We start from the raw sequence: 27,585 nt of genomic DNA, 5'->3' as shown, positions 1-27,585 counted from the left end.
TGCAGTAACACTCACGTTAGCCAAAGAGGAAATGAATGAGTTCCCACCTCTCCCTCTTAACCTCTTAAATCACCAGCTCTGAAGAAGGTGATGTACGAACACAGCTCTGACCCAGTTGATGTAAACCAGATAATTTCCAGTTTATCTGCACTAATAAACACCAGGTCTGATAACATCGAGAGCATGGTGAGAGATAATACGATAAAGATTGAGGGTCTCAAAAAGACGATTGGTCTCGTGTGCGCGGAAATGAAAGACATGAAGGGGAAAGTTCGCGACCTGGAAAAAAAAGTCACTAAAGAGGAAGGCCGGGTGGACAACGGCCATCAGAGAATATCTGAGCTGGAAAGATATTCCAGGAGTTGGAATCTCAGACTACATGGAGTCAAGGAGACTGAGAAAGAGGGCGTAAGGGGAAAGGTGATAGAGATATGCCGATCTGTTCTGGCAGAACAAAATCACAGGCTGCCTGATGCCATCGACACCGACTTGGAGCCAAGCGCCAAAATAGCACCAGACCCAGAGGCATCATTGTGCAGTTCACCTCCCACGTCTACAGGGATGCTGTATGGAAAGCAGCCAAAACATCCCCCTAGCTGCAGGACAATCATTGTTGGGGAGTAATGGAATACATGTACCGCCGTTACGTATTTAAAATACAAAATATGAGTAACTGTATTCCGTTACAGTTACAGTTTAAAAAGGTGGTATTTAGAATACAGTTACTTTGTTGAAATAAATGGATTACTTTCCTGTTTCATATTGTCGCGGGTCAGGACTGTTTGGGTTTTGTTTGACAGCTACGTTCTGTTGTTCCAGGCGGCAGCGTTACGGTTGCCATGGTTACAGGGTGACGCTCTCTCTCTGCATGTTTCCTGGGTGAGAGAGCGCCTTTTTGTTGTTGTTGTTGTGCTAAGCTAATAGACAGAATGCTACTGCTCTGAAGAATGTAGCATCATGGGCAGTGTAGTCCGTGCTGCAGGGAGAATGGACTGCCATCCGGTTGTTCAGTGATGACGCGACGAATCCTACTTCCGGGTCTAAAGTAGTCTGCGTTTAATATGGCTTTTGTGTTGTTAACATGTTTAATGTTATGTATTTTCTTCTATTTGATCTCAAAAAGCTCCTAAAACAGTCAGTGATCACTGTTGACCTCCCTCGGCTTTTATTACCGCTAATCATTTATTTAAGCTCAGTTTTTAAAACCTTACGATGTAACTACAGCCCAGCCCATGCAGCAGTATATGAATGACTAACCTCGTATTGTGGATGGATTATCTCAGTTGTTCTCCTGGCTGAAGTTTGGTCCTTTTACAGCATCCTGCCATGCGATTACATTTGTTCCTGACCACCGAGAACACTCACATTAACTTTTATCGAGTGGAAAAAAAGTTAGCTTGTTTATATTATGCTAACATAGCTGTGTCGCTAGCGGTCACGTAGCACATCATTATATACCAGCTAGCCCAACTTCAGTAACCCTACAAACGTCACTGCTGTTTAGTTTTCTGTCTTCATTTATGCTGGAAGTGATAGCAGAGCTGTACGTTTTAATTTGTTTCCAAAACCCCACAGTCAGGACATGCTATATTGTATTTAGATAGAAGCTAGCGAGCTAACTCCCTGCTAACTTCTAACTCCGTTAAATGTCATAAATTCCGTTTTCATGGATGCCTGGATGTTAAACTCAATTGTTACACCTGGTAGAGCAGAACGCTGATCATTTTATTAAAGATGAAAGACTTTAGACAGTTTTTCAACTCTCAGTAATCCCATAGTGATCGTTTGATATATGGACCTGCAGCGGAGTTTAGACCCAGACACGGCTAGTGACGTCAGACTGAACAACCGGATACTCGTTATGTGTCTGTGAGCGAGGGAGGGAGAAAAAGGCGAGTGGAAAAGTACGAGCTGTCATCGAGCAAAAACGGGAGCTGGAAGCATGTAAATATAATAATAACCACTGCAGCCAAGAAGAGTGCCTGACGAGCCCAGTTGTAAGTACGCTATTAAGACTCGACTGTACACCGTGTTCGTGTTTTCCTCCGAAACAATAAGTTCCGTTGGAGCAGTCTTTCAACGCCTCTCTCTGTCCCTTGCAAGCAAAGTTGATCCAGACAACAAAGTAAAGCTAGTTTTCAGCTACCAACCCGACACGAACCCGACGTATTAGCCAGAGGTCCCTTTACTATGGTTCGGACCTTGAGAAACAGTAATAAATCACAGCAATAGCACATTCATGTAGTTGTGAAAGCATGATAATATATTAAGTAATCCAAAGTATTCAGAATACGTTACTGTCATTGAGTAATGCAACGGAATACGTTACAGAATACATTTTGGGGCATGTATTCTGTATTCTGTAATGGAATACATTTTAAAAGGAACCTTCCCAACACCTAGGACAATCACTACCTTTGTTCAATAATTAGACACAGTAACAGTACTTTCATTACAGTAAATATATATGGTTACAATAATAAAACTGAAAATGATAAATTACTTGACTCCTTAGAAGAAAGAATTAATTTCTGTCTCTCCAAATACCCAAATTCAATCCTCTTAATTGGTGGAGACTTTAACATCTCTTTAGATAATGCAGTAGATAGATGGTCTCCAGGGCAGCAATCTTCATACAGTGCAAACTTAAAAAATTTCATGGCAAAATTTTATGTCATGATTATTTGGAGAGAAAAATTTCCAGATGATAGACTTTTTACCTGGAGCAATAAGACAGGATCCAGGCAATCATGTATTGATTTCTGGCTTGTTTCTTACTGCATTGATAAAGATAATATTACTGTTTTTTGGTTTTTTGGTTTTTTTTGCCTGTCCCATTTGGTTCTTTAGCCATCAGAATTGTTGTCTGAAGACCAACAAGGATACCCAATGGATTTACTTTGCCAAATGGATCATCGTGGCATTGCCGTATTGGTCCATTTGATCGACCTTTGTTTTTATTATTTATTATATTTTATTTTCAGATGTTACAGACGGGACAGACATGAGTGAGGGATAGGAAAGGGAGAGAGAAAGAGGAAGGAAAAGAAAAACAGAAGGGGAGAGGGACAGTGAGAAAGGGGGGGAGAAAAAAAATCTCCTGGATCACCTGTTGAGAGGAGAAGAATAGAAAACAAGAAAAAAAAAAAAAAAAACCAAAGCAACATACTAAACACAACACCATCGCATTAATCTAGCTAAGTGTAAACAGCAGTAAATACTAAAAATTCAATGTTGTTGTGCAGCACGCAGGACAGACAGCGCATAATGTGCTTTGAAGTAGCAGCCAAGAAAGGTGTAATTTAAGTCTAAGAGCAGTGAACACCCGTGTGCATACCTGTGTGGATCAGCGCGCTTGTATTCAAATGGTTTCCACATGTAATGGTCTGCAAGAGGATGTAGCGAGCCATAGCCCCGTCCCCCAGGGCATGAAGCAGGCATGGAGGAGATCCAGGCCCCAGACATCCAGAGGCCCCAGAGTGCGAGAGCCCAAGGAGGACCACCGGAGGGGCATCCGTGCCACCCTCATGGGAAGGGCTGAGGATCCCCAGACGAGGCGTCACCCAGTAGCCACCGAGCAGAAGCTAGAGGGGGCTGCACCGGCATGCCCGCCGGCTCTGCCGGCAGCCAGCTGTGCCAGAGTGAACCGAGCCGCAGGCCCAGAGGCCGGAGGCCCGAGGGCCCCCCGCACCCCAGAGGAGGCCTGACCGAGAAACAGGCGCCAGGCCCCGCCAGGTAGCCACCGGGAGTGAGCCGGTACATACCTGAGTGCCCAGCCCCGGACACCAAGAACTACCAATGCACCGACCCCTGAGGGCATCAGTCACCGTCAGGGAGTGTGGTGAGGGGAGATAGGCCTTGGAGGGCCTGGGAGTTCCCAGAGAGGTGGAGTCTAAGACCCGACCTGACATATAGACACAGACAAACAGGCACACACAGACACAAACATGCGTTCCCACCCTCCTGCACACATATACAAACACTCAGCACTCACCCAACGTAAGGACTGACATAAATGGACATGTACACACAATCACACTCCCCAAACATACTCTATACCCCGGGTCCAGGTACCCTCGCCCCCAGAGGGGGAAACAGAACCCAGACCCAAGAGATAATATTACTGTTAATATACTCGCCACCCCCTCACTGATCATAGAGCAATTTACATTAACATCCAAATGCTCACACTGGATAATATACCTTATAAATTCTCATTGGAAGTGAAATAACTCCTTACTAAAAGATAAAATGGTTAACATGCAGATTAATAAATTAATGGCTCATTATTGGAATAAAGCTAACACAGAGAAGTCTTTTTGTACCAATTGGGAACTTTTTAAATTTGAAGCATGCAAATTCAAAAGACTTGCATAAGATGTGGCCTACTTCATATAGTGAATCATATAAGGCTTATATGATTTACTCATGAAAGTGGCCACTTTCATATATTGTTTTTGTAAGTATCCAAAACATACAAGTTTCATTTATATAATTTTTCTATGGATCTTGTATCTGTTTTCACTATTGTATGCTTTTCATACAAGTTTCACACAAGACAGATACAAACTTTATAAGATTTATATATATCTTTTCCATGTGCGTTATTACCAGAAATCCCCAGAAGAAATCTCAGAGGAAGATAAATTAACTTTACTAGACCTTCAAAATAAATTGGTCAGTTTATATCGACACAAGGCTGGGGGTGCTTTTGTAAGATCCAGGAAGAGGTGGCTGGAGGAGGGCGAACAAAATTCTGCTTTTTCAGGCTTGAAAAATACAGATCCAAAACCAACTAAATATTAATGGCATTGTCTCTGACAATCCTAGAGAAATTTCAAAGTTTTGTGCCAAATTCTATACTAAACTGTACAACTCAAAATATAATGAGGATGCCTCAACACTGTTTCTCAATAATATTAAAAACCTAAAAACTATTGTTGTGGAAGATAGAAGTCTCTGTGACAGCCCTCTGACTGTGGAGGAAGTTTGTAATTCTATTTCTGCACTTAAGGCCAACAAATCTCCTGGCACAGATGGTTCAACTGCAGAGTTTTATAAATCATTTACTAATCTCCTGGCTCCGTTCTTACTGCAGGTTTTCATAGAAAGTATGGAGAATAACACCCTCCCTCCTACTCTTACTCAGGGTCTCATAACACTTATTCCAAAGCCAAACAAAGACTTACTTCTTATTGATAATTGGAGACCGATCTGTCTGCTCAATAATGACTATGAGATTATGGTTTTAGTACTTGCTAACAGAATTAAAGAGTTTTTGGACACAATTATCGATGAGACACAATCAGGCTTTATGAGAAATAGACAAATTTCTAATAACATTAGACTGGTTTTAGATCTACTTGATTACTATGATTTGATATCTGACAATAGCTTCATTCTCTTCCTGGATTTTTAAAAGGCTTTTGATACAATTGAACATCAATTTATTTTCCACTCTTTGAAAAAATTTTGACATTTTTCTATAAAGCTATCAAAACCTGTTTTTGGCGACTGTCAAGCCTTTGAGTCGCCGAGCAGCTGAATAGGGGAATAATGTTGATGCGCCCGCTGTTTAAAACGTAAGTCAAAGTTCCAGGTTAAAACTCCTTTATTTGTTATCAAATCCTTAAAATCCGTAGAAAAACAGTGATCAAAAACATTCTAAGCTTGAGCGGTCAGCAAAAGTTGACTTCCCCCATCATCCACTCATTCACAAAAATTCCCTCGGGCCGTGAACAGGTGATATAGCAATCACTATTACTATTACTGACACCGCGTGACCCAAAGCTACGCCTATCCACAACATTCCGGCCCCTAATTATTCATTTTTACAGTAATAATTACACATCCAACACCATAACTCACGACACACACTTCATCACATCACAGACACACTTCATCACATCACAGACACCCAGTGAGACAACATAACATACTCAAAAGTCCACCAAAGTTATTTTCTCATTTCTTCTCTTCTTTTCTTCTGTTTGCACATGAGTCAGTCATAGGCCAGAGGTTACCAGCACTTAGCCTAAATATAGTCAGTTTGTGATGTACATCTCATAACATTAAAGTCAATTCAAAGTTAGTTATGTCACACTGTGTCAAAAATGTCATCGTCATGGGTCAGAGGCCTCCTGAAGAAGGCATATCTTTGTGACAGGTCTGCACACATGGCTGGTTGGGGTCTTAATCCAGACCTGACGCACAAGCCCCTTTTCATCTGGTGCATCTCCGGTGACTCTCCCAATGATCCAGGAACCACGAGGTGCAGAATCATCCACTATAAGGACCACATCTCCAGGAACAAAGTTGCGTTTAATCCTTCCCCATTTCTGGTGTTGCTGAAGTTGTGGCAAGTACTCTTTAGTCCATCTTTTCCAAAACCGGTCAGATATATATTGAACTTGCCTCCATCGTTTACGTGCGTAGAGATCGTCCCTCCGGAACAGGCCAGGTGGTAAAGACGGGTTGGAGTTGAGAAGAAGGAGATGGTTTGGTGTTAAGGCTTCCAAATCATTTGGATCGGTGGATTCCAGCGTAATGGGTCTACTGTTGAGGATTGACTCCACTTCACAAAGAGCAGTTTGGAGCCCTTCCTCGTCCAAATGCTGTGTTTGGAGAGTGGAATTAAGGACCTTTCTGACAGAACGAATCAACCGCTCCCATGCTCCGCCATGATGCGATCCAGTTGGAGGATTAAAGATCCATTTCACTCCCTTCAAAGACACAGCATCAGAGATCTTTTCCTGATTCCACTGTTCCATAGCTCGTCTCAGCTCGCGCTCTGCGCCCACAAAGTTAGTCCCGTTGTCTGAGCGCAGTTCTTGTACCTGACCTCATCTAGTGATGAAACGTCGTAAGGCGTTAATGAAAGAGTCAGTGTCAAGAGATGAGGCAACCTCAATATGTACTGCTCTAAATACCAAACAAGTAAAAATAACACCATACCGCTTTACAAGACTTCTCCCACGCTTCACTTCAAATGGACCAAAATAGTCTACTCCAACAAAGCTAAATGGGGGTTTCTCAGGGGTCACTCTGCTTTCAGGCAATTCAGCCATCTGCTGCTGGCCTGCAGCTCCATGAAACCTTCTGCAGGTCACACACCTCGACATGATGCTTCGAATCAAAGCACACACACACACCAAATCCAACAGCAAACGTAGCGGTGGGCGTTTCACAAAAACATCTTCATATGGTCAGAATCCAAACTGCGTTTAAACAGACAACACGGAGCACAAAAACACCGTTTACATACCACCGTCGTCTTCTCCTTATCTGTCAGACTAGCCGATTTTATGGGTGTAGTGGCGGCGGTGTGTGAGCTCGCGTCGGCGTTTATTCAGTGCTGATTGCAGGAGGCTCCATTGCCGTCGCACATTTTGCTGACAAATATTGACGACTGATTGGCGACTGTCAAGCCTTTGAGTCGCCGAGCAGCTGAATAGGGGAATAATGTTGACGCGCCCGCTGTTTAAAACGTAAGTCAAAGTTCCAGGTTAAAACTCCTTTATTTGTTATCAAATCTTTAAAATCCGTAGAAAAACAGTGATCAAAAACATTCTGAGCTTGAGCGGTCAGCAAAAGTCGACTTCCCCCATCACCCACTCATTCACAAAATTTCCCTCGGGCCGTGAACAGGTGATATAGCAATCACTATTACTACCGACGCCACGTGACCCAAAGCTACGCCTATCCACAACCCCTGTTATACAAGGAATCACCATAGCTGATAAGGAGCTTGCTGTCATCAGCCAGCTACCTGATGACACCACACTCTTCTTGAAGAATGCAAATCAAATCCGTCCAGCCCGTAGTGTTATTAGTGATTTCTCTGAGGCATCTGGTTTATGTCTAAATCTAAAAAAATATGAATTACTAGCAATAAAAGACTGCACTGCAAATGCTATCTGTAACATTTCTGTTCAAATTCAAATAAAAATTTTATTTGTCACGTACACAGTCATACACAGTACGATATGCAGTGAAATGCTTAGACAACTGCTCGTGACCTAAAGAAAAAAAAGAAAAGGCCATGAATAAGATAGGAAATAAATATGAAAATTAAAAAGGGTAAATTTAACTAGGAAGGAATAAGATAAAATATATAAATTAAAGTTGAAAATAAAATAAGGCTACATTCACACTGCAGGTCTTAATGCTCAATTCCGATTTTTTGATCAAATCTGATTTTTCTGTCTGCTCGTTCACACTACAACTAAAATGCGACAGCAAACGCGCTCTAGTGTGAACCCTCAAAGCGGCCCGCATGCGCAAAAGAAGGCGTCACACACAACGCGCTCTGTTTAGACCCAGAGCAAACAGTATTGTTTGACTGATGGCCATTAATATAAAGACTTCAGACTTTACGTTTCCCAATTTTTGCTTTAAGTTATTTTGTTATTTACATATGGCCTAATAATGATCCTTATTGCTGTTTTAGAGAGGAGCGGTGCTTCAAAGGCTATGCAGATTTCTGTCAGAATCTGCAGATTATACAGTATAAATAAAATGTTCACGTCGTCTTCCCAATAGTTTCACTGACATCTACACTGGGTGGACAGGAAGCGTTCGCGATGTCTTCTCGGGCGCCTTTCTGGAGGTGATAATTGGCATCTGTCTCTTGTCGGTGACGTAAAAGACGGATTTAATGCGACTTGATCGTTCACACAGCAGTCGCTTTCTAAAACATCTGATATGTATCGGATTCAGTACCACATACGAAAGTGACCCAGATCGGATTTGAAAATATCGGATTTGTGGCGTTCACACTGTCATAGCATGATCGGATATGGGTCGCATAGGGTCAAAAAAATCGGATTTGATGCGCTTTCGCCTGCAGTGTGAACGTAGCCTAACTGTACAACAAAATACACAATACACAGTATAGAAATATATAAGAATGTATGAAGAAATATAAATATCATATACACAATAACAGCAGCTGTACAAGTATTAACTGGAAATGAAGAATATAATGACCAGTGTTGTGCAAACCACATTATTTAGTGTCTTGTGCAGTGCAAATATGCTTAAAGTGATTTAAGTGATGAAGTGAAAACAATGTCCAGAATGTCCAGTGTGTGTAAGAACCATGTGTGGGTCAGTACTGTGTGGTGGTGTGATTGAGAGACCGTATCACCTGCGGGAAGAAGCTCCTCCTCAGTCTCTCTGTGTTGGTCTTCAGGGAGCGGAATCACTTTCCTGACCTCAGCAGAGAGAACAGTCTGTTGTTGGGATGGCTGAGGTCCTTCACGATCTTCCTGGCCTTGGTCCAGCACCGCCTGCTGTAGATTGAGTGCAGGTCAGGGAGCTCGGAGCGGATGGTGCGCTCAGCTGACCGCACAACCCTCTGTAGAGCTCGTCTGTCCTGCATGGTGCTGTTCCCGAACCAGGTTAAGATGTTTCCCGCCAGGATGCTCTCTATGGTGCAGGAGTAAAAGTTCCTGAGCACCTTGGAGGGCAGTTGGAAGTCTCTCAAGCGTCTGAGGTGGTAGAGACGCTGTCGGGCCTTTTTCACCACGGTGTTGATGTGACAGGAACATGACAGGTCCTGTGTGATGTGAACTCCGAGGTATTTGAAGCTGTCCACTCTCTCCACTGGGCACTCGTTGATGACGGGGGTCTGGTAGTTCCTCTCCTGCTTAGTGCTGAAGTCCACTATCAGCTCCTTTGTCTTACTGACGTTTAGAAGGAGGTTGTTCCTCTGGCACCAGTTCTCCAGATTCCTAATCTCCTTCAGGTAGGCCGTCTCGTTGTTATCAGAGATCAGGCCCACCACGACGGTGTCGTCAGCAAACTTGATGATGGTGGTGGAGCTGGTAGTGGCCACACAGTCATATGTGTACAGAGAGTACAGCAGGGGGCTCAGAACACACCCCTGGGGGGCTCCAGTGCTGAGAGTGGTGGAGGCTGAGACATGTCCGCCCATCCTTACTGCCTGTGGTCTGCCAGTTAGGAAGTTGGAGATCCACAGACACATAGATGAGCTGAGTCCCAGATGCTCCAGCTTAGTGGTGAGTGTGGAGGGAATTATGGTATTAAATGCAGAGCTATGAAGAGCATTTTAACATAATTCCCCCTTCTAGTGTCCAAGTGAGTGAGTGATGTGTGGAGGAGATGAGAGATGGCATCGTCTGTGGAACGATTTGGACGGTAAGCGAACTGTAGTGGGTCCAGTGTGTCTGGTAGTGAAGAAATGATGAAGTCTCTGACCAGGCGTTCAAAGCACTTCATCACTACTGAGGTGAGGGCTACAGGGCGATAGTCATTGAAAGAAGCAGGGTGGGGTTTCTTCGGGACAGGAACAACGATGGACTCTTTGAAGCATGTGGGGATCACCGACTGAGATAAAGAGATGTTGAATATCTCAGTGAACACAGGAGCTAGCTGGTATGTGCAGTCTCTTAGGATACGACCTGGGATGCAGTCTGGTCCTGCTGCTTTCCTGGTGTTCACTCTCTTGAAGGCTCTCCTTACTTCATGCTCGGAGATGACGAGCACGTTTCCGGTGCTGGCAGTATCTTCCTGTCTGCAGTTATTAGCGCCGCTAGCACTAGCATCGTTGGAGTCCTTAGCTGCAGTCACGGCCGCGTTCGTCATACCGGTTGTTGGTGCTTTATAATCCGTTATTGTCCTTAGTCCCTGCCACAGGCTCCTAGAGTCACTCTGTTGGAGTTGTGACTCTAGTTTCCTCCCGTAGCGCTGCTTCGCCTCTTTCACCGCCTTCCGCACGTTATATGACGCGGCTTTGTACGGGTCCATGTCCCCCGTCGTGAGTCCCGTGTTGTAGGCAGCGGTGCGGGATCTCAGAGCGTCGCGGATGGTTTTATCCACCCACGGCTTCTGGTTGGGAAACGTTGTGATAGTCTTTGTCTCCACGGTATCATCCGCTAGTTTCCCGATGAATCCCACAACCGCTTCCGTAAACACGTTGACGTCATCGTCGGAGCTGTTTCTGAACATGCCCCAGTCTGCGTCATCGAGTGCGTCCTGTAACGCGGCCACCAATTGATCCGTCCAGCGCGCGACCTTCCTCTGAACCGGAACTTCCTGTTTCAGCCTTTGTTTGTATTTTGGCATGAGGAAGATGGCGGCGTGATCGGATTTGCCAAACGGAGGGCGGGATTGTGCCTTTTAGCCGTCCTTGACCGTAGTGTAGCAGTGGTCCAGTGTCCTTTCACCCCTGGTGGGGCAGGTGATGTGTTGATAAAAGTTCGGCGCTGCGCGTTTGAGGTTGGCGCTATTAAAGTCCCCCGTCACAATAAGCGCAGCATCCCAGTGTTGTGTCTGGTGCTGTGTGAATGCCTCATACAGCTCGCATAAGGCGGTGACCGTGTCCGCTTGTGGTGGAATATAAACGGGACTTATAATGACAGATGTAAATTCCCGAGGTAGATAAAAAGTACGACACATGATGGACAGTAGTTCCAGATTTGGTGTGCAGGAGCGTGTGAGAGGAACAGCGTTTGCACTGTTGCACCAATTGTTGTTCACCATTAAACACACGCCGCCTCCCCTTGACTTCCCCGAGTCCCGTGTCCTGTCCATGCGGTGAACCGAGAAGAACTTGGCCGGCTGGCTTCAGCCATGTCTCGATGAAGCAGAGGAGATTGCAGTCCCAAATGTCTCTCTATCCTGGCCCCGAGGTCATCAAGCTTGTTCTCCAGTGACTGGACGTTGGCGAGCAGGATGCTAGGCAGAGGTGTGCGGTGTGCACGAGCTCTCAGCCTGTTCCTGACGCCGGCTCGTTTCCCTCGAGGCCGTCCTTTGTTCTCCCTCAAGATCTGACTCGGCCAGCTCGGATCCGGAGTCAAAAACTTCGAATTGTGAGTACATTGTTATACCAATAGAAACAAGAGTGTCTCTGTCATACCTAATGTATCCAATGGTGATGATTTTGCCGATTTAGAAACGCTGAAAACTAACTTAAAAAACAAAGACAAAGAAAAGGTGGTCGGAGCAGTCGTGACGGCAGCCGACCTCACCGGCGCCATCTTGTTAAACAAGAAGTCACATACCCAGGACTGTTAATATCCAAAGACCAAAAGTCAAGATGCTCGTCAAACTTCAATCCGATTATACAAAAAACATGAAAAAAGTTCAACCAGTGGCTGCAAAGGAATTTATCTCTGAAAGGTAGAGTGTTAATTATTAAAGCTGAAGGGATATTCCAACTGGCATATGCTGCTCTCTCCTTACATCTGGATAAGAAGATTAGTAAAGACATTGACCGCATGCTCTTTAATTTTATATGGAAAAACCATAACAACAGAGATATTTTATTTAAAAATAAATCACTTTTCCTGGAAACCTGGATCCAAAATGGGATCCTATTGGTGGCTCAGCTGGTTAATAAAGGGGGAGTACGACTTACTTACAATGAATTCCTTACACTATATAATTTTCCAAGCAGTGTTTGGGAATTCTCCATGGTGCTTGGTGCCATACCCTCAGGTACTTTAATGTTATATAAAAACACTGACAGTTCAATATCTACCTCAGTCACTCTCTCTGATCCAGCTGAGTCAGCAGTGGGAGAAATGTGCTTTTCACAGGAACTTGGTAACAGCAATAAGAGAATACGTAGTTTATTCCAAGAAGATATCGTGTCTCTCCCATATACATAATATCTTACTGGAACCGACATGTTCCAGATATCACCTGGAAGACAGTCTGGATGATCCTATAAATATCTAATTGTAAACAAGGTGAAGGAGATCTCATGTAAAATTCTTCATAAATGTTACCCAGCCAGTCACTATATGTAAAATTGAAAAGAGACATAAATACTAATTGCACTTTCTGTGGGGATCATCCAGAAACTGTGACACATCCTTTTTGGTACTGTTCCTCTACACAGAGATTCTGGAAGGAATTTAACAGTTTTGTTATTGTCCATATTTTAAGGGAGTTTTCTTAATGATGGGAAAATGTTCTATTCTTTTTCTTTAAGTTCTCCAGGAAGAATGATAAATGTTTTTTATAATAAATTTTTTCATACTTTTAGCTAAATTTTTTATCCATAAATGTAAGTTTATTAATAAAACACCATATTTCTGCCTTTTTATAAGGATATGGAATAGTACATACAATCAATATCAGACTCAACCAACAAAAAGGCTCACAGAACAATATTTATATATGCTGATTTTTTCGTGTACTCATATGATAATTTATTTACCCCTGATTTGTATGTTCATGTTCTGTTCTTTCGTAAACTTCATCTGTTTGTATGTTGTATACTTATTGTGTGTTCAATAAAGTTCAATTAAAAAAAAAAAGTACATTCTAAATGAAGCTTCAGACGTCACTAAACACGTGACTCTAGCCAAACGAATCAAGCCTGCACACGGTGCTTCTGAAGCAGCGTGTTGATTAGTGATGCTAAATTTGATTCTTTTTACTGAATCGAGTGTTAATGAGTCACTCATCAAAGTGAATCGGATGTGTTGAGTCATTTGATTCACTGAGTCAGTTGACCAGAGAGTGCAAAAATTTTACATTTTCACTCAAACTTAATTTGTTTCCCTTTTCATGTAAATCCCACTGCTAAGATGAATGATTAAAAAAACCAAAAAAACCCAACTATTTTATAGAGAACAAAGAGCAAAAACATTTCTAAAATTAAGCAATTTCTTATCAAAATTGCTTAATAAACATTTATTTTGTTTATTTGTATTTTATTAGTATTTTCCTTAAGTGTGTCAAATATATATTTTCTCATCTAAATGTCCACTGCGCTGTGAGCCAGGGGGCGGTAATGCGCCTTAACATTGGTTGCCAACCAAGAAGAAGAAGAAGCTGTGAGCCACGAGGGAGGGGGTGAGCGAGTCCTGAGTGATTCGCACATCACTAGTGTTGATCTTTTTCACACACGCACCGGAGCGTCAGCTTCAAGCGGACCATCGCTACCTCTCACATCTAAAGGTAAGTGTCAAGGTAACTTTGAACTGAGTTCAGTCAATCTCGAGTTTTTCGAAGTTTTCTGAATGAAGTTTTCTGTTGCTCTCTGTGAGAGGAGACCGTTAAAGACGAGGCTCTCCAGAGTGTAGCAAAACAGGAAACCACAGCTGGGTGTGTGTAAGTGTGCAAACGAATATATTAGAAGTGCAAGTGAGCCACGAGTAAAGAAAGGTCAAGTTTCGTGAGTTGTTTTTCTCACCACTGATCACGCGCTCAACACTACATACTTGCATCACACGCGCGCTCTCGAGCATCAGCATCCGGTTTTTCAGTCTGACGTCACTAGCCGTGTCTGGACCTAAACTCCGCTGCAGGTCCATATATCAAACGATCACTATGGCATTACTGAGAGTTGAAAAACTGTCTTAAGTCTTTCATCTTTAATAAAATGATCAGCGTTCTGCTCTACCAGGTGTAACAATTGAGTTTAACATCCAGGCATCCATGAAAACGGAATTTATGACATTTAACGGAGTTAGAAGTAGTGATGGGCAGATGAAGCCTCATGAAGCACTGAAGCTTTTCATCCAATTGGTTCACCCCAACGCGAAGCTTCTTGAAGCTTCATTTGCTCTAGCAGGACACCTACTGGACGTAAAAATATTAGTTGGCATGAATTTGAAGAGTGTGGCATTTTGCACACAGCCTGTAAATGTCAACAACAAAAGGAGTGTGTAAAACATCTATATTGTAGTGATGGCAGTATACTGTGTATATTTATGCTGGCAGTATGGAAAATTATTATTTGGAAATGCCTAAAATGGAAATGATCATATGCTGTGAGGTGAGGTGTGGACAGTGGTTGTGCTTTTGTAACATTGAGGCAAGGACAGTGATTAGTGTTTAGGGGACACATCATTGGTTTTTATTTAAAAACAACAGTTTCTCCACTGTGGCAGGTCGTAGGCGATTTCTTTTTTTGGACAATATTTCCCCTGCCTTTGAAAACACTCGCTCACAGGGCACAGATGAGGCAGGGGTACACAGGTATGTCAGTGTTAACTTATATAAGTGAGGGTAGACATATTTCTGTCTCTCCCAGTATTTAAGGGGGTCCTCCAGCCTTCCAATATTTGGCTCCATCAGGTACCGTTGGACCTCAATATTTGCGTCTGCTGTCACATTTTGTGTCTGTGTCTGCCTGACACTCTCATCCAGGCGACGCCACAGGTTGTTACCTAAACAAAAAGGAGAGTCTTATGAGATACTACCAATTCAATTTTCAATTCAATGTTATGTCTATAGTGCCAAATAACAACAGTCGCCTCACGGCGCATTATATTGTACAGTAGATCATACAATAATAGATACAGTGGAAAACCCAACATTCAGTTTATATAAATGCAACTAAAATGCAATAACAATGGTACCGTGGGAAACAGCCTCAACAGATTGTGACGTTGATGGCTGTGGTGGTGGTGTGGAGGAAGAGGTGGTGGAGGCCCTCATTACAGAAGCACATTCTGCTTTCAGTCTTTTTTCTGCTTCGCTAGCTCTTGCAGGGCTGAGAAACCCGAGTTTTCTGAACCTTGGGTCCAGCAGTGTCGCAAGGAACATAATGCTCATGGTCTGTATTTTATCTAGCTTCTCTCTCAATAGCATCCTAAGCTTCTGAGCCAGGGAAGATCCAATGGATGGTGGTTTTTCCATTTGTTCATTGAGGCAATGATCCAGCATAGTGAGCAAAGGTATGACCTTTGACCCAGACACCCTTTTTTCCTGAGAGAGCTCAGTGGTTGCATCGTTAAATGGTGCTAGGACAACCAGACACGCTGAAATTATACCAAATTCCTCAGATGACATAGGCCACTTAAGAACTTACCTTTGCAGAGGTACTGCTCCTGAAATATCCCATGATCTTCCTGGACTTGGCTTGGATGTCAGAGAGCTCAGGGGTCTGGTCAAGGGCCTTCTTCACCACTAAGTTCACGGTGTGAGCTATGCATATGGCATGTTTAAGTCTTAGCTCCCTTGCACAAGCCCCCATATTGGCAGCCTCATCTGTTACTAGGCATGTGACTTTGTCAGTAATTGCCCATTCTGCCATGAGTGAGCCTTTCACCTGTGCAATGTTTTCTGCAGTGTGTGCATTAGGAAAATATTGCACTCCTAAAACAACGGTGTTTAATGTGCTGGACTCATCAACAAAATGGCAGGTGACTGCAAGATAGGCCTCTGTGTTGATGGAGGTCCACATATCTGATGTCAGACTCACAGCTGCTGCCTTCTCAACGCTGGCCTTAGCTTTCTCCTTCATCTCCTGGTACCTGGCCTCCACCATGACTTTCAGGGCCTAAAGGAAAGTAAAAACATTTTGTTCTAAAGTACGACGTGGCTGTGAAGCAGTGTGTAGTGTAGCTACACACTGAGGCTTTGAGCCTCAGTCCTGCCTGTTCACATTTAACTCTGTAGAAACGAAATCTTCACTGCTTTTATGACCTTTTTAGTGGGGAGAACATAGCTAGGATTTAATGACTTAACAAATCTTTTGAATCCTTTGTCCTCCACAATGCTAAATGGCTGGGAGTCCTCAATCACCGTGCTAACCAGGTCTTCATCTATTTGAGATTGTTCTCCTGAGGAAAGACAATAAAGACAAAGCACAAATATAAATATCACACACGTCACTTATTGCATTGTATGATATTGTTATATCATTTAGTAACATTACTGCATGCTATATTATCATGGCATTTGATGGCTCACCTGGTCTTGCTCCACAATCGGTGTTCCTCTTATTCTCATGCAAAGCTCTGTAGTGCCTAAGCATGGATGAGGTGTTGTTGTTATATCCCAGCTCCCTGGCACATAGCAAACACTTCACCTTGTACAAAAGTAAAGACAGCTTAACATATTTTTTATTGCACCATCAGTATTATGAAAATACATCTTCTGTGGAAATTTACATACCTTGTTGGGAGATATAAGCTCAAAATGTTCCCACACAGGGGAGGATATCCTCCTCTTCGTAGCTGGCTCCATTCTCTCCTGACTTTCTCTCCTCACTCTCCTAAACCTCTAAACTGTCTCTAACTCTCACTAACCGTAACTCTCCATCAAACGCCCACATTTTGAATGGGGTCTGAGGGGTTTATATCGCTGTCATAGCTCGCGGCAAAGTTCGAGCCGCTTCCTGAACCAGTCACGTGGTACAGCCGGGCAGCGAGGCTTCGGACGTCATCATTTTCAGCTCCTTCCATAAATGAAGCAAGCCTCGATACGCGTGTCACTACCCGATCCGTACCGGAAACCCGATCGGTACCCCGCATGCGCAAATCTTACGTCACTTCCTCTCTTTGCCAACATTGTGACATTCAATATATTTGAATGATACGGTTAGCGCCCAGTTAGCTCCTAGCATTTCTCAACAGCTCTGCCTCCTTTTCGACTGCCCGGGACATTTAAACAATGGATAATTCGTATACAAAGAAATTCATGCTTTTCTCCTCAACAGAGAGTGTCCCCCGATTGAGCAACAGCGCCGTAAAATAAGAAGAATGGCGCCTAATTACAGAGTTAATAATGCAGACTTTGTAATATCTCACGTGTAGATTCATCAGCCAGATTAAGTGTTTACTGACAATTGACAGTGATAGCGCACATCATCATCACTATTCCAACAATCCTCTCCTCACAGACAAGCATAAACACACTCGACTATCGCTAAATCAGATTTAACACACGTTTGTAATGACGATAATTCAGTTTATAATAGGGTTTATTCGCTCCGTCAGCAGGTGGCGGTATCCTCGTACACTGGGGAGTAAACTGCCATTAAACGAACAGAAGAAGAAGAAAACATCTGCACATGCGCGGTACGGATCGGGTTGACCCGATTTGTACGGTCAGACTTTACACACGCGCAGTAAGGATCGGAGAGTCCTGATCCGTAACTTTCTTTTTATTTTTCGTTTTTGTCTACATTGTACTGAAATGCTTCATTATTGCAAACATTTTAAGATATACTTGTTATTCTTAACATCTTAACAGATACTCTGACCCATAACTATCGTAAAACGCTATGACCGGAAGTAGAAACCTTTCGCGCATGCGGGGTACCGATCGGGTTTCCGGTACGGATCGGGTAGTTTGTTTTTTTTTTGTTGTTTTTTTCTCTTTTTTTATTTTATTTTTATTTTATTTTTATTTTATTTTTTGTTTTTTAATACTTTAATTAAATTTATGCACATATTACAATCTCTCGTTGGGAGACAACATTTGTGCAACAACATCTCGAAAAGGTTGAATAAGAAACCAAACGAAAAAAAAACAAAACAAAAACAAAAAAAACAAAACAAAAACAAAACACATATATACATATACATAAATATATGAAGGCCATTTTTATGACATATAACAGTTTCCTTTCTGCGAACACTTTAACATACATGTGGCTTACTTAGTACACCAAAAACACAATCATTAAAAGGATAGAGATTGAGTCCCATTGTCGCATATCAAAGCAGCCTCTTTACATGAATCCCTCAGTAATTCTAAAGATGACAAAAAAGATTTTAATTCAATTTTCAATACAGTTAGGGAAGGTCTTTTACTTTGCCATTTGCATTTGTGTATGTGGTATTTGCCCATAATTATCACCACCTTGTGTAGCATGGACAGTTCCTTAGATGGATCACCATTATTAAATAAAACTTGTGTTAGAGTCAGTGGGGTCATCCCATCTATTCTTATACTCAACCAGTCTACTAGATCTTGCCAGAAGTCAGTTGTTAATGAGCAGGAAAAAAACAAATGATCAATACTTTCCGCATTTTGTGAACAAAATCCACATGGCTCTACCTCAAACCCAAACCTTTTTTTAAGCATTTCAGCTGCTGGGTAATATCCATTAATTATTTTAAATTGCATTTCTTTGACTTTGGGGGTATAGGCCATTTTAAAAAGTGCGTATATTTGTTCGTTATTTTAACATTACTCCCTTTTAGTTTTGTGTTACTGTTAAAGTCGTGAAATAATTTGTTTTTAAATATCTTGTTCATGGTTTTATTATTACAGTTTTTATCCGTCAAAGGAATCTGGTTTAGATGTAAAGAAGGTAGACTAATTTGTGCCTTAGAGTAATACAAATAACCTTGAATCAAACTCAACAGAGGTAAGGGGATTGCCTTACAAACCTTGTCATATTCTCTAAGGGAACACTGAATGTTAAACTTAGCATTAAAAACACCCACTGAGAGAAACTGACCCCTTTCATCAAGTAAGTCTGTTATAAAGATTATGTTTTTTTCAAACCACTCTTTAATAAACAATGACTTCTTATTAATTGTAATTGTTCTGTTATTCCACAAGGTGGAGCAATGTGGTGAAAAGTTATGGGCAAACACCATCTTCCAATAAGACAAGACCTGCTTATGATATTCTGACAGTTTCACAGGCAACTTCAATATATCAAAATCACATTTCAGGAGAAAATCCAACCCTCCCATCTTTTTGAAAATATTTTTTGGGATATGGAACCATATGGAGTCAGGTTTCAAGAGGAAGGCTTTTATCCAGTTTATTTTAAATACTCCAACCATTGATTGAAAATCAATTGACTTTATACCACCTTTAGCGTAATCTTTGACAAGTTGTGATTTTTTTTAATGTAATGTGTTTTATTGCGCCAAATGAATTGATAGATTATAGAGTTAATCTTTTTAATACTTTTCGGGGTAATGTATAGTGAGTATGCTGGATAAACCATCTTTGAGACGCCCTCTGATTTGGATAATAGATTGTGTCCAAAAATTGTAATATCTCTCGTCAACCAATGATTTAGTGTTTTGGACATGCCATCAATTTTGTCTTTTAGGTTTTTTGATTCTCTAGTGTTTATTACGGATCGGGTAGTGACAACGCGCTTCGCGGAAACGCCCCCTCCATTACTCGACACACGCTTCAAAGCCTCGATACAGAACGTCACATCACTAGTTAGAAGTTAGCAGGGAGTTAGCTCGCTAGCTTCTATCTAAATCCAGTATGTCCTGACTGCGGGGTTTTGGAAACAAATTAAAACGTACAACTCTGTTATCACTTCCAGCATAAATGAAGACAGGAAAATTAACAGCAGTGACGTTTGTAGGGTTACTGAAGTTTGGCTAGCTGGTATATAATGATGTGCTACGTGACCGCTAGCAACACAGCCATGTTAGCATAATATAAACAAGCTAACTTTTTTTCCACTCGATAAAAGTTAACGTGAGTGTTCTCGGTGGTCAGGAACAAATGTAATCGCATGGCAGGATGCTGTAAAAGGACCAAACTTCAGCCAGGAGAACAACTGAGATAATCCATCCACAATACGAGGTTAGTCATTCATATACTGCTGTATGGGCTGGGCTGTAGTTACATCCTAAGGTTTTAAAAACTGAGCTTAAATAAATGATTAGTGGTAATAAAAGCCGAGGAAGGTCAACAGAGATCACTGACTGTTTTAGGAGCTTTTTGAGATCAAATAGAAGAAAATACATAACATTCGTATACCTTCGTATATTTTATTTATATTGTCTCTGTATTTATATATATGTGTGTGTGTGTGTGTGTGTATATATATATATAATATTCTGTAACTCTGTAACTTCTGTCGGTGCTGTGCTTTTTTGGAAATCGAATGTCCCAGAGGAACCCACCCGAGGGATTAATAAAGTTCTATCTAATCTAATCTAATCTAATCTAATTAAACATGTTAACAACACAAAAGCCATATTAAACGCAGACTACTTTAGGCCCGGAAGTAGGATTCGTCCCGTCATCACTTAACAATCGGATTGTACAATTCTGGGCATCACGTGAGTTGCAGGCTTTACCATATAACGGAAATCTCCATTGTTCTGTAGCAGTGGTTCTCAAACGTTTCACCTTTACGAGCGACATCAAAGCACAGTAGTATAGGCAGTAGCGGTTTTTGATACGGGCGATTTTCAATTTCGCTTCACAACTAAAGCGTGCAATTTACTTTTTGTGCACTCAAATGGAGTCAAGTCAACCAGCGCAACCTCTGGCCAAGTACCATAGCCTACAGCCAGATTAACTTGTGACACACACAGTAGCGGTTTTTGATACGGGCGGTTGCCCGTATGAAAAAATAGTGGTGGAGGTTAGTTGTCTTTGCTTGAGCACTGATACCTGGCATTGCTGGCATTGAAAAATTGCAATGCCAGCAATGGCAGGTATCGGTGCTCAAGCCTTTTGTGTTTGTTTCCAATAAGTTTCCCACCTCGGGAAACAAATGTGTTCTTTTACTTGTCAGATGAACATATGAGACCCTTTGACTCTTCAGTGCAGTGTGGAGCCTAACAAAGATCTGTTTTGTGTCCCAGCTGATCAGCAGGAGGAGAAGAGTCTGACGGAGCAGCAGAGGAACATTTTCAGCTACTTGAACTCAGCTCAGCCACTACAGAGAAAACAATGAGCTCAACACAGAAGGTGACAGACAGAGCAGGGCGATATGACCAAAAATATTTATCACGATATACGTTTGAAAATTTGCGATAACGATGTAGCAGATGATATAATTGACACTAGACAAAATACTTTACAACTCCACAAAAAACACGGTAATAACGACGGCCTGCTAGCATGTCCTACCACAAATAGAGTTTGTTGTGTATCTGACGTACGAAAGCTAAACCAGTTCCACACCACTGAAGTTGAAGCATTTTTACAAACCAATTCTGGTTCATCTGTTTCATTCAACGATCCGCTTTCACCCTTCTCATTCTCCGTCACCGCCATGTTTTTTCCTCCATGTGCGTGTGAAAACAAAGGCACTGCGCATGCGCGTTTTACCCATATTCTATCGTGATATTTCATTTTCTTATCGTTGCCCAACATTATACCGGTATTACTGTGAACGGTATGATATAGCCCAGCCCTACATGAAAGGCACCCTGATTGTGCACTAATCACACATTAAAATGAGCAAAAGAGGCAAAACTGTGTGCCAGAGTCTCGGGTCAGCGTTTGTTTTTATGTCACAGCACCAGAACGATTGCAGGCGCTCATAAGAAGTTACCATAAATCACCACCTTTCATGGTCTCAGCACATCGACTCTGTTATTAAGAAAATGGGACAAGGCATAGCTATGGCTATGAAATGCTCTTTCTGTATCACTTCTTCAGTTATGAAAGATGTCATTAATGCACTAGTAATGTCTCATCTGGAGTATTGTTCAATCATTTGGTCAGCAGCTAATAAGACAGATCTTAACAGACTTCAGTTAGTCCAGAATAAGGCGTCCAGATTAGTGTTAAGATGTTCATACTATAATAATATTGATAAAATGCATAATCAACTTTCTTGGCTTCCAGGCTAAAATATTCTATGGCTTACTTGTAGTTATAAAGAAAGCAATTCTGTTAAACACACCACATTTATTCCTGCTCAGCTGCAGTATCCAGATGAAATACATAATCATATTACACAGTTTTCAACAAACTGCAAATTAGTAAATGCTCGAGTTAAAAGTAACTTTTTGTAAAACTGTTATATTTAGAGCAACGTTTAAGTGGAATAAATTGCCTTATAAAATTAGAGAATTAGCTACTATTCAAAACTTCACTGAACATTTAAAAGCTGATTTACAGAACTTTTAGTTGTTGTAAATATTGTAAGAGATGGTTTGTTTTTGAAATTTGTGTAATGTGCCTCAATGTTATTGATATTATTATTATTATTATTATTGATTGCTTATATTTTAACAATTGTGAAACTTCACTGTGGATGTAAGACCCAAATCATGTGGATATTTTGAATCCACTTTATTGTATAATATTTTATGTGATTGTATTTGACGGAAGACGAGCAACATGGAAGCTAATGGGGTTCTTTTTGAATAAACAAACATAGGATTTAATATCACTGAATAATTATGTATAAATCTATACAAAATATAGAAATATGTAATAGGAAACAACAAAATAATATAAATTATAAAATAATATAAAAGTGTGTGTGTACAATCACGAGGGATGGGCATGATTTTAGTGTTTGAACAGTCATGAATTATTTTTAACAGCAGGTTGGATGTAATGTGTTAGAACTACCAGCAGGTGGGGATAAGAGACCTTTAAGGTGTTTGGTGCCACACTCCACCTTCAGGTTTAAAACTAGTGTTAATGGAGGGAGTTTGAAGGTTGAGTTTGTTCCACGACTGCATTTCACTCACTGCCTCTGTTTGTATCTCTGTCACTGCAGGACCAACATGGAGCGAGAAGTCAGCGCTCTCAGGAGGCCGACAAACCTCACAGAAGAAAGAGAGAGAAAAAACACACCTGTGACGAGTGTGGGAAGGATTTTACTTTGAAGGCTAATCTAAAACACCATCAGGTCATCCACAGTGGAGTTAAAGCGTACAGCTGTGATCAGTGTGGCAGAGCTTTTACTCACAGTTGGAACTTACAGAAGCATCTACTTACCCACTCTGGAATTAAGCCATACAGCTGTGACGAGTGTGGGAAGGAGTTTGCTAGGAAGGATAAACTAAAACAGCATCAGGTCATTCACACTGGAGAGAGACCGTTCAGCTGTGAGTTGTGTGGAAAGTCTTTTTCCTTGAAGCGTTACCTAAAAAGACACCAACTCATCCACAGTGCAGTTAAAGCGTACAGCTGTGATCAGTGTGGCAGAGCTTTTAATTGCAGTAGCAACTTACAGAGCCATCTAGTTACCCACTCTGGAATTAAGGCGTACAGCTGTGACATCTGTGGAAAAACTTTCAGCCAGAGAGGGTTCCTAAATAGACACCTACGCATTCACACCAGACATGATGTGTACTGCTGTGAACAGTGTGGCAAATACTTTGCTACAGACACACAGTTAAAACGACACGTGTTTATCCACACTGAGGGACGACCTTATAAATGTGACCTGTGTGAGAAGACTTTTAAAGCTCCACATTACCTGAGACTACACCAACAGATCCACACCAGAAAGAGACTCAACAAGTGCAGTTACTGTGAGGTATGTATTTATATTGTTATCTTGTCATTTTAGCCTGACTGTTTGGAACATCTCTGCTCATTAAACTGTGTTAGCATGTTAGCAATTCTACTGCATGGAAAAGCAGCTCTGAGTGATTATTCAGATTTTCATGTCAGTTATGATTTTAGTATTACTGTAGTATTATGGTGGTAGTATTGTAGTTATTGCAGCCCAGTAAACTGAGTGTGTTAACTGAAACAGTCAAATGTAATTGGACGTCTGCAGAGATGCTCTTTATTTCAGGCGACGTTCAGGATAAAAATGTTGAAGGACTGACTTACACTGTCTTTGTGTCTTTGTTTAGAAGCAGAGCGACACAGATGGATCCAGTTCTCAACCCTGTCATCACCGTGGTGGTGGGAAAGACTTTCATTGTGACCTCTGTGGAAAAACCTTCAGTCAGCAAAAGAACCTAAAAACACATCAACGTAGACACACTGGAGACAAACTGCAATACTGCAAAGAATGTGGGAGTAGCTTCCCCACATCAGGTGGATTAAAAACACATGAACTGATTCACAGTGGGGTTAAAAAGCACCTCTGTGATCAGTGTGGGTCATCCTTCACCACTGCAGGTCAGCTTAAAAGACACAAACGAGTCCACACAGGAGAGAAACCATACAAGTGCAGACACTGTGACAAAAGCTTCTCACATTCATGTAGTCGTAACAATCATGAACGTACACACATGGAAGGAAACTACAGCTGTGACCAGTGTGACAAGAGCTTCAGGAATCTCAGTTCATACTCCGAACACAAACGATCCCACGTTACTAATAAACTGTTTCACTGTTACCAATGTGCCAAAACATTCACTAAATTATCTGCTCTGTGCAAACATCAGCGTGATCACTCAGGGCTGAAATCACTCCCATCACTGGATCACAGTGAATCTGCAGAGACAGAAAGATCCTCTGGTTTCAGTGTCAGACTCAAAAAGCTTGAGATCAGGCTCCACAGAGTTCAGATAGAATCATTTAAACTTGTGTTGAACTGAACTGGTTGCTGGGCTGAACTTCTACATAATACAGATTTACACGGGATCTTATTTTCTGTCGTTTTACTGAGTCAGTTTTGTCCTTTTTTCTCTGTCCTGGTTTTGCTCGTCTGTAAATAATTGAAACTCAGTCAAATAGTTCATTGTTCTCCAGCAAAACGTTTTGGAAACTCATGTTTAACCTTTAAACTCTGACATGTTTTAGCACACAAGGCTTCATCGGGGAGTTCACTCATGATTGGACCATGAGAATAAAGGTTTTTAGTTCTTTCAAAGAGAGTCTTGGAGGTTTTTGATGTTTTGTTTTTTCTGAAATCACCTGAAAGAAAAACCATTTTTCTCGCTTTATGTAGTGTGGAAGTTTTTAATGTTTCTTTCATCTGTGATGTTCTTGAATGTGTTCACATGAAGATGGTACAAATAAACTGTCCTTTTAGCTTCTGCTCCTAATTTATTCATTATTTATGGATGTAGCACAGCAGCAGTGTCTTGATTAACACATGGAGGGCTCGGGATCTGATGGTGTCATCTCCCTAATTTGCCCACTGCGTAAATCTCACTCTTTGCCCAAGAAATTGAAATAAATCTTGTTTCCCTGCTGGATAGTGATCCACTGTAACTCTGCTCCTCCTTCCTATTTAGGATTTCTGTGACTGAAGTAAAATTCCCTCCATCCATCACTCATCCCATCTAACCCAAAGTAAAATAAAGTTTTGCTCATCTTAAAAAAGTAACATACAAACAATAACTATAATACAGAAAAGGGCCATTAGATTAATAAATAATGTAGGGTACAGGGACCATACAAATGCACTCTTTGTCAAAATGCAAGCTATCAAATTCCAAGACTTGGTGAAGCTTAAAACAGCGGAGATAATGTATAAAGTAAGAAATAAATTGCTTCCCAAAGAAATCTGTAAATTGTTCATAGAAAGAGAAGGTGGGTATAACTTAAGAGGGAAATGGAATTTAAGAATACAAAGTGCTAGAACAACTTTAAGAACTATGTCTATCTCAATTGCAGGAGTTAAATTATGGAACAGTCTAACAGAAGAAATAAAAGACAGTCAAAACATAAAACAGTTTAAAGTAAAATATAAAAACCTAATTTTAAATAAGTATAAGAATGAAGAAAACGGGGTTAACCCAGGACGGTAATGTTGCTGGTAATGGTGTTGCGGTTCTTTTTTGTTATTTTGTTTTGTTTTGGTTTGTTGTTTTTCCATAACTTGTGTATCTGCAAATATACACATTTTGTATTTTTCATATGAAAGAAACTATACTGTGGTGGGGCTTGCTAATTTCTTGTTTTGATTTATGTATGTTATGTTTTGTTTTACTTCATATGTTTCATATGTTGTTTGTTTAATTTAAGACAAAAAAAATTAAATGAATGAATGGTAAAACTTGAGGGGGTAGGGACAAATAAGTAAATACTTCAGCCTACTCCTTTTCAAACAAATAATGGAATGATATTTTGTAATGATTGTGAAGGCACATGTTTGAAATGTTTGAAATAAAAATGAACTGAACTGAACTAAAAAAGCATTACAATAATGGGCATTACCAATGCAAACTGAATAATACAGAAGATGAAAGAAGAGACTTGGATCAGTTAATAAAGCTCATGATCTTGATTCATTGTGGCTGCTACACAGATACTTCTGGGTCACTTCTCTCAGTTAGGAACCTTCCTCACCAAAACTGACTGTTGGACCACACCCCTGGTTTCATGAGAAGTTGTTTCAGCCATGATTTCTCTTCCTGTATTTCAGAGTAAAGACTGAAGTGACAAATGGAAACATGTTTAAAAAACGCAATGTGAGAGAGACGTTGAGGTCCTTGGAAGTTACCCTGGGTTTTTCTGTCACCCTGCTAGATGTTACACACCTTGTTATTGGACTGATTTCTACTGCTGGACTACTCCTGGGGAGAGTAACAATACTCTTACTAATTAGCTCCCTTTCACACCTTTGGGGATATTTATTTTTGTGCTTGCAGCGCTGTGAGCCAGAACAGCGAGAGAAAAATCTGCAACAGCGACGAGCCGAATGCTTAAGTGAATCCCAGCAGCTGCACATGTGCAACGCTGATTTAGAGGATATATTTGCTCTTCATAATTCATAACTTCATAATTACACCCTGTGTAATTATGAAGTTATTGAGCTGCACATACTTTACGACCTGCTTAAGTTCGAGGTCACAGCGTCTGTAGAGCAGCTGGAACATAATGAAGTCTACAAGGTTAAAGTTTTATCTTCACTTGTTGTTCTCTCTGCTGCTTGGTTTGATGGATCTGAGAGCTTTTGTTTTTATTACTGTTATTATAATTATCATTAATATCTTTAAAAGCTTTAAAATAGTGTTTGTGTTTTGAAAAGTTGATTTAAGAATTGAACAGAAACATCTGTCATAAAAATCGCCCAAAGGCACGGAGACAAACTCAAAGGATGCAACCTGTAACTTTCTCTTCCTTCATGTCAGCACCATCATCGATTATTTATAGTAAATGCATATAGCAACAGTAACACTTTAGTTTGGATTTCATGATTTCTGTAACTGGAAAATATTTTGTTTAAAGACAGAAGTGACTGGGTAGTTGCAACATTAGAGTGAAATATTTAATAGTCTA

The 27,585-nt window shown here is 41.1% G+C and overlaps 2 protein-coding genes across 3 annotated transcripts in view; both read left to right on the top strand.

Moving 5' to 3' along the window:
- LOC308385445 (uncharacterized protein) overlaps positions 1-27,585 on the top strand; it is a 227,905-nt gene that overhangs the window by 85,673 nt on the left and 114,647 nt on the right. The window lies entirely within an intron of this gene.
- LOC308385450 (uncharacterized protein) lies at positions 13,388-27,057 on the top strand. Of its 2 annotated transcripts, none has more exons than XM_080864357.1 (4): positions 13,388-13,935; positions 21,294-21,399; positions 23,171-23,935; positions 24,264-27,057. In XM_080864357.1, the coding sequence occupies exons 2-4, from the start codon at positions 21,382-21,384 to the stop codon at positions 24,951-24,953; spliced, it is 1,473 nt and encodes a 490-aa protein (XP_080720483.1). In that variant the 5' UTR covers positions 13,388-13,935; positions 21,294-21,381; the 3' UTR covers positions 24,954-27,057. The 2 variants fall into 2 exon arrangements, with proteins under 2 accessions (XP_080720483.1, XP_080720482.1); XM_080864356.1 differs by having other exon boundaries at positions 24,261-27,054.

Source organism: Rhamphochromis sp. 'chilingali' (genome assembly GCF_963969265.1).
Source record: "Rhamphochromis sp. 'chilingali' genome assembly, chromosome: 18".
NCBI classification, from domain to species: Eukaryota; Metazoa; Chordata; class Actinopteri; order Cichliformes; family Cichlidae; genus Rhamphochromis; species Rhamphochromis sp. 'chilingali'.
This window is presented reverse-complemented; position numbering and strand designations above follow the sequence as displayed.